The 8,788-nt window shown below is 35.1% G+C and overlaps 1 protein-coding gene across 1 annotated transcript; it reads right to left on the bottom strand.

Annotated features, from left to right (window-relative positions):
* Window positions 1-1,617: 1,617 nt before the first annotated feature.
* LOC107874837 (non-specific lipid-transfer protein 1) lies at window positions 1,618-2,278 on the bottom strand. The gene has a single exon (XM_016721558.2). The coding sequence runs from the start codon at window positions 2,244-2,246 to the stop codon at window positions 1,848-1,850; it is 399 nt and encodes a 132-aa protein (XP_016577044.1). The 5' UTR covers window positions 2,247-2,278; the 3' UTR covers window positions 1,618-1,847.
* Between the last annotated feature and the right edge of the window lie 6,510 nt (window positions 2,279-8,788).

Raw genomic sequence — 8,788 nt, 5'->3', positions numbered from 1 at the left:
TTCCATAATGGAATCCATGACAAATTCTCTTTGCTTTCCCCTTCTTATTTTAAGATGCACCAACTAATCAGTACAACTACTACGTTTTCTCTCAAAGATATTCATATCAGTTTAGTAACCAAAAAAATAAACGAATTTTTACTTTATTAAAAAGAAACACGATTACAATAATTTGCAATAGCTAAAGTTTACTTGAGGAGATTTTATGACTTGATCAGTTACTTTAAAATTAATATTAGTGAACGTAACCGCGCTTTGCACGATTATAAATGATATTTTATATTATAGATATAAAAATTACCAGTATACGAAAAATAAGAAGATACAAAAGCTTTGTTATCATAGAAGAATAAAATTAGAGAAATAGACATTAATGTCTATGTGCATCTAACGTACTTCGAAAGAAAATGAGAATGGAGTTTAATATCTAAGCTTTACCTAATTAAGTTGTGGAAACAGATTCTTACAGAAATGTTAGGTTAGATTGTATACGATAGATCCTTGAGATCCAAATGACATATTCTCCCCCCCCCCCCTTTTTTTTTTTTTGGCTAAAACAAAAGAGATGTTCATTGTTAGTACAATATGAAATGGGAGAGCTTACATTATTCATACCAAAAGTTCAGTTTTCTGAGTTTCACTGATTTCCTCATCTTGTTATAAAAAAAGTCTCAACTCCTACTAATAAATTAAAGAATTAAGAAATGTAACTTGCGAAGGGGAGCCTAGGAGTAACTGGTAAAGTTGTTGTCATGTGACCAGGAGGTCACGAGTTCAAGCCTTGGAAACGGCCTCTGACATAAATGCAAGGTAAGACTGCGTACGATACACCCTTGTGGTGGGCCCTTCCCCGGACACCGCGCATAGCGGTAGCTTTAGTGCACCGGACTGCCCTTTTTTAACTTGCGAAATATAATAAAAAAATAATATCATAAACTTTTTTGGTTTTGAGATAATGCAGCGAATAAGAATAGTACCTTGACATTTAATTTCGTATTTTCTTTTGGAATCTAGAAATGGTAGTTTCTAACAATAAATGTATCAAATCAAGATAACTTTGCATTCAGAAAACAATACATGAGCTTATTAAATAGTTAAAATGACCGAAATCATCAAGTAGCAATTATGTTATAATTCATCTGCAAAAAAAAAAAAAAAAAGCACTACATGCTAAACTAATTAACCGTTTAGAGGAAGCAGCGTTTTGCTGTAAAAAGAACATAGTAGCAAGGGTTGAAGCTGAAGAATAGAAATCTAAAACATTGTTGAAGCTTTATACATGTGGAGCTATACTAAAAGAAAATGCCCAGTCATGCATTGTTAGAGCATGTAAGTATATTCATTAACATTAATTTTTTTGGTGTATGGTTCGATGACAGAAGGACTTCATTAGTTTTTCTCGTCGAAGATTTTTAGAAGAGTTTAAAGTTTGAATTTCGAACTATCTAGCCGACTCTTTTCATTTTGAATCTTTCATTAATTGGCAGGTTGTGTGTTAGAACTTATAATTTTTTTTAATTTAATCAAATAAAATTTTTGAAAATATAGAGGTTCTCATCAAAATATAAAACCATCTTTGGAATTAAATTTCGGAGCATAACAATTTGAGGCCATCGATGTTCTCAAATATATCTTATTTTATTTATACATAAAATCCAACAACAACAACAACATATGTATTCCCATAAAGTGAGGTTTGGGGAGGATAAAGTGTATGTAGTTCATATCATTACATTAGATGTAGAAATATTGTTTTTGATAGACACCCGACTCAGGACATAAATCCAAACAAGAAAAATAACATAAATAGTTGATATGATATAGTTGGAATTTAGAAAGCATGACCACTAAGTGATCACTAGCGCTTCTTTCCATTGTTGGACCTTTGAGCAATCAACATTTGGGCTAATCTCGAAAGGAACACTTGCCCCACATTGTCCGGCGATGCTAGCGGCACGGCTGAGTTGTTCATCTGAGGCGTAGGATAAAAGATCCTTCACGCACAAGCACACGCTCTGACGATCTGCAGTTGTGATAGCAGAAACAAGAAGAAATTCAATCCTATTGCAACAGTCTGTGGGGAAACTTCCACCAGAGAACACATATTTAATACATGGTCGAAGGTCGTCGTACACGGTGTCACACGTAATCCTTGCCTTAGACACCGGTAGTGCCACCACCATGCAAATGATCAGGGTGACTAAAAGAAGATTCTTGCTTAGCATTCTAGCGCTAATAATGGCCATAATTGTATTGGTAGTTTGAGTATGTGAAATAACTATACTGTGTATTATTTATAAATGTCGAAGGTTGATTATTCCTTTGTTGTTTATTGTTTGGCTTAGTCTCTTTGTTAGAGGTGTGACCCAAATTTTGTTGATCTTGTTTTTTTTTTTTTTTATGTATTTCGGGTACAAAAATTTGTATTTAGGCACAACAACTTCAACACTAGTTCAAGTTTAAAACAAGAACACTATGAAGTACAAAAACACCCTCTATACAAGATCAAAGTGATCTTTCTAAGAAGTGTGTTTTATTTTTTCAGAAATTAGGATGAAACAGAAATATAAAGTCAAGTCCCTCGACTTCACGGAGTGTCCTTAAGGAATAATTCCCCTCACTGTACCCGAGGTTTTGGAATCTTCCTCCCAGGATAAAATGGCTTTCAATCCAACTATAGTGGTACCTCAAATAATTGGATTTGTCGAACTCACTCAACAATTTGATTGATCATAAAGAATGTTTTGAAGACAAGGAGTTTTTATTTCAGAAAATTTTTCATTCATTTCTAAACCTGTGGATGAAAGCAGGTATATATAGCCATCAGATGCCTCTTCTAAAAGGTGGCAATGGTTCACTTAAAAGGTGTATTCTTTGAAAGAGTCATGTCTGTTCATTCAAAACATTATGTCTTTTTCTGAACAGACACAACTATCTGAACAGTCACACCTTTTCCAAAACAATATGTCTTTTGCTCAAAGGTTGTGTCCTCCATTTTTCATTCACACTAATTAAACCCAACAATCCCCCACATGAATGGGGAATGACTATTCTTTGTAAAACTTTACGGACAAGTATGTGATCATCAAGCAACGACTGATTGCATCTGGATAAGTGGGTTTCCCTTTGAACTTTCCGTAGTGAACATGCATCGGATGCACTCGGTCAATCGGTAGATTTGATATCCTTGAACCATCGAGCTTTAATGTACACCTAGACAACACATGTCATACAGCCAGACTTTTACCATTTATGGTTCTCATGGTTTTGTTCTTTTCAGCTATGAATACGTTCCGATTTCATGAGAGCTTAGAGAATAGGTCTTTACTAACATTCTCCTTGAAGCGGCTTTCACTTCGCCCTCACATAGGTGATTTCTAAACTTTTAATCCTATAGATTAAACTATTTGATAAAATCTGTTAAATTTACGTAATCATTAAAAGACTTTTCACTTTAAGTCTTATCCTTATTTACTAAATATTGTCTACATCATGAGAATGGGTTGGGTAATTGACAATGTTGAATCTATCAGACATAACTTTGTTTGATCTCCTTCAACCTAGCTCTTGGGATCTTCAGTCTGCTAGGTAGAATTACCGCCATACTGACTTGTCCTAGGCCTTAAACCCATTCCCTTGGATGTCCTTTCTACTCCTTCTCTAGATAGGCCTTTTGTTAGTGGATCCGACATATTATCCTTTGACTTAACATAGTCAACAGTGATAATTTCACTAAAGAGAAGTTCTCTAACAGTATTATGTCTCCGTCTTATGTGAAGAGATTTACCGTTGTACATCATGCTCCTTGCCCTACCTATTGCCGCTTGACTATCACAGTGTATACATACTGGTGCCACTGGTTTGTGCCAATAAGGAATATCTTCCAAGAAATTTTGGAGCCATTCTTCTTCTTCACCGGCTTTATCCAATGCGATAAATTTAGATTCTATTGTAGAGCGAGCAATACAAGTCTGTTTGGATGATTTTCAAGAGACTGCTCCTCCACCGATAGTAAATACGTATCCACTTATGGATTTTACTTCGTTCGATTTGGTGATCCAATTTGCATCACTATATCCTTCAAGTACCGCAGCATATTTATTATAATGCAAGACATAGTCTTAAGTGTATTTTAGATACCCCAAAACTTTTTTCATTGCCATCCAATGAGTTTTGTTGAGATTATTTTTATACCGACTCAACTTACTAATAACGCATGCTATGTCTGGTCGTATACAATTCATTATATACATTAAACATCCCAATACTCCCGCGTACTCCAGTTGTGAGTCACTTTCACCTTCATTCTTTTGAAGTGTAAAGCTTACATCCAATGGAGTCTTGGCAATACCGAATTCCATATACTTGAATTTGTCAAGTACATTTTTGATATAATAAGACTGTGATAATGCCAACCCTTGAGGAGTTCTATGGATTCTTATACCTAAGATCACATCCGCAAATCTAAGGTCTTTCATATCAAACTTGCTCTCGAGCATTCGTTTCGTTGCATTTATGTCAGAAATGTCTCTATTGATGATTAACATATCATCCACATATAAACAAATAATGACTTGGTGATTCGGAGTGTCTTTAATGTAAACACATTTATCACATTCATTTATCTTGAACCCATTTGCCAACATAGTTTGGTCAAACTTTGCATGCCATTGTTTAGGTGCTTGCTTTAGTCCATGCAACGACTTAATAAGTTTACACACCTTATTCTCCTTTTCTGGAACCACAAAACCTCAGGTTGTTCTATGTAAATTTCTTCTTCCAATTCTCCATTTAGGAATACAGTTTTCACATCCATTTGATGAATTTCAAGACCATATACTACCACCAAGGCAATTAACATTTGAATCGATGTTATCCTTGTTACTGGCAAGTATGTATCAAAGTAATCAAGGCCTTCTTTTTGCTTGAAGCCTTTTACTACAAGTCTTGCCTTGTATTTGTCAATAGTACCATCCGCTTTCATTTTTCTTTTGAAGATCTATTTAGAACCTAAAGGTTTATTTCCTGGAGGAAAATCAACCAATTCCCACGTATGGTTGCTTAAGATTGAATCAATCTTATTATTGACTGCCTCTTTCCAAAAGGATGAGTCCGAAGACGACATCGCTTCTTTAAATGTTTGATGCTCATTTTCTAAGAGAAATATTACAAAATCTGATCCAAACGTAGTAGAAGTTCTTTGACGTGTACTACGTTTTGGATTCTCTTCACTATGTACATTCTCACTTGGTTCATCTCGAGGTCGTTTAGATCCTTCACTAGACTGTTTATGTCTAGTTTATACGGGTAAATGTTTTCAAAGAATTCAACATTATCTGATTCAATTACCGTATTTTTATTTATATCTAGATGTTCAAATTTATGAACCAAAAACCGACATGCTTTATTGCTTTTAGCATATTCTATGAACACACAGTCCACAGTCTTAGGTCTTATCTTAACCCTTTTAGGCATAGGAACTTGGACCTTTGCTAGACAACCCCACACTTTGAAATATTTCAAGTTGTGTTTCCTTCCTTTCCATTTTTCATAAGGAATTGATTGTATCTTACTATGGAGAACTCTATTGAGTATACGATTGGCTGTAAGGATAGTCTCTCCCTACATGTTTTGCGGTAAACCAAAACTTATAAGTAAGACATTCATCATTTCCTTTAAAGTTTGATTTTTTTTCGCAATTCCATTAGATTAAAGTGAATATGGGGCCCTAGTTTGATGGACAATTCCATTCTCTACACATACTTCGGCAAAAGGAGATTCATATTCTCCGCCCCTATCGCTTCTTATCATTTTTATCTTTTTCTCTAACTGATTTTCTACTTCAATTTTGTATTGCCTAAACACATCTATTGTTTTATCCTTACTATTTAGCAAGTAGACATAACAATATATAGTGCAATCGTCAATAAAAGCTATGAAATACTTTTTCCCACCACGTGATGGTGTTGACTTCATATCACAAATGTCAGTGTGTACTAAGTCTAAAGGATTGGAATTCCTTTCAACGGACTTATAAGGATGCTTTGCATACTTTGATTCCACACACGTTTGACACTTTGATTATTGCACTCAAAGTTTGGCAAAACCTCTAAGTTAATCAGTTTTTGTAACGTTTTGTAATTAACATGACCAAACGTTCATGCCAAAAATTATAAGACTCAAGCAAGTAAGAAGAATTTGAACTTTTATTGATTTCAACATTCATTACATTCATCTTATAAAGGCCCTCGGTAAGATAGCCTTTTCCTACATATACTTCTCCTTTGCTAATTACAATTTTTCCAGAAATGGTTACACATTTGAATCCGTTCTTGTCTAGAAGTGAAACAAAAATCAAGTTGCTACGTAACTCCGGAACATACAAGACATTGTTAAGTGTCAAGACCTTTCTCGAAGTCATTTTCAAGCCCACTTTTCCTGTTCTTTCTACCTTAGCCGTAGCGAAGTTAGCCATGAAGATCATTTCTTCTATTTGAGCTGGAGCGAATGATGAAAACAACTCTTTGTTGGCGCACACATGGATGGTGGCACCAGAATCCATCCACCATTCACGAGGATTCCCCACCAAGTTGCATTCTGAGAACATAGCACACAGATCATCACATTCCTTATTGGACTCAACCATATTATCTTGGTCTTTTTTCTTGCCATTCTTAAAGGCACGACAATCCGTGGACTTATGGCTAGTTTTTCGACAGTTGAAGAACTTTCCCTTGAATTTCTTCTTTGGTTGATTGCTTCCTTGTTCAACTTTCTTCCTTTTCTTAGAATTGTTTTGGTCATCTTCTACAATATGTGCTTCATTAATTGTAGAATTTCCTTTTGACCTTCTCTCGGCAGCCTTATTATCCTCTTCAATACGCAATCGAACAATAAAATCTTCGACAGTCATCTCCTTGCATTTGTGCTTCAAGTAGTTTTTGAAGTCTTTCTACATAAGTGGTAGCTTCTCAATGATCGCTTCTACTTGAAATGCATCATTCACAATCAAACTAACAAAACAGTTTATGTGAGTACTAAGAGCATTTTCAATTTGTTCGACTAAGGTATTTTTCAAAGATATACCTTCTGCTAAGAGATCATGGATGATTACTTGCAATTTCTGAACTTGAGAGACAACCAATTTGCTATCTATCATTTTAAAGTTCAGAAACCTTGCAACAAAGAATTTCTTAATTCCCGCATCCTCTGTCTTATATTTTCGTTCTAGTGCCCCCCACAATTCCTTCGATGTCTTAGTTTCACTGTAAACATTGTAGAAGTCGTCTTGGAGACCACTTAAGATATAATTCCTGCAAAGGAAGTCTGAATGCTTCCAAGCCTCTACAATCATGAAATGCTCTTTCTCCGAGGTTTCGTCGGGCACCTCAGGAGCATCCTCACTAGTGAACCTTTGAAGGCATAAAGTGGTGAGGTAAAAGAATATATTTTGTTGCCATCGCTTAAAGTCAATGCCCGCAAATTTTTTGGGCTTCTCCGCAGGTGTCATTGGTTCGGAGCATTTGCTCGACTTGTTGAGGTAATACTAGTCGCCCCCACAGTCGTAGCCGCATCTTGTATTTGACTTTCGTTAGTCATTTTTTCTGTCACCACAAAACAATAAAATTTAGTATTTTCAGAATACTATTTATAAAGTTAAGCAACTTTAAACTCTTCTTCTTGTTTCTAGTTAATGATGAAGTTTTTATGACTTCAATTTTCAACCGAATGATCTTTAACTTGTGATGAAGATTTTATGTCTTTGAATCACTAGTTAAGTTCAAACGGAGTAGAAAGCTTAAAGCTTTAATCTCCAAAAACAAGCAATACAGATTCTGCAAGGGTTATTCCTTAAGATTGTTATTTTTTATGTAGTTCGGGTACAAGAATCTGTATTTAGGCACAATAACTTCAACACTAGTTCAAGTTTAAAATAAGAACACTATGAAGTACAAAAACACCCTCTACACAAGATCAAAGTGATCTTTCTAAGAAGCGTGTTTTATTTTTCAGAAATTAAGATGAAACAGAAATATAAAGCCAAGTCCCCCGACTTCATGGAGTGTCCTTAAGGAATAATTTCTCTCACTGTATCCGAGGTTTTGGAATCTTCCTTCCAGGATAAAATGGCTTTCAATCCAACTATAGTGGTACCTCAAATAATTGGATTCGTCGAACTCACTCAATAATTTGATTGATCACAAAGAATGTTTTGAAGACAAGAAGAGTTTTTATTTCAGAAATTTTTTCATTCATTTCTAAACCTGTGGATGAAAGCAGGTTTATATGGCCATCATATGCCTTTTCTGAAAGGTGGCAATGGTTCACTTAAAAGGTGTATCCTTTGGAAGAATCATGTCTGTTCATTCGAAACATTGTATCTTTTTCTGAACAGACACAACTATCTGAACAGTCACACCTTTTCCCAAACAATATGTCTTTTGCTCAAAGGTTGTGTCCCTCCATTTTCCATTCAAACCAATTAAATCCAACAGATCTGGCCTTGAAATTAGTTTCGCGTTGCGATCCATGTTTATGATTTTCAAATGGACCTTTATGTTTTTAGGCATATGACCTATTTGTACGCACGTACTATATAAGTGCGATTTAGTGGGTCATTTTCATTGTTCAAAAAAATACATGTCCCACTTTGTACTCTCTCTCCATTATAGTGAAACCTCCTCTACCTCTACCCGTGATTTTTTCCCTCAAGGATTTCCACATAAATCTGGGTGTTATTCTTGTTTTTTTTTTTTTACTTATGGTTTGCTTAATCTGTCCGAATCAT

The sequence above is a fragment of the Capsicum annuum genome, chromosome 6 (assembly GCF_002878395.1).
Source record: "Capsicum annuum cultivar UCD-10X-F1 chromosome 6, UCD10Xv1.1, whole genome shotgun sequence".
In the NCBI taxonomy this organism is placed as follows: Eukaryota; Viridiplantae; Streptophyta; class Magnoliopsida; order Solanales; family Solanaceae; genus Capsicum; species Capsicum annuum.
The sequence above is the reverse complement of the archived record's forward strand: the minus strand, read 5'-3'. Positions and strand labels throughout refer to the sequence as shown.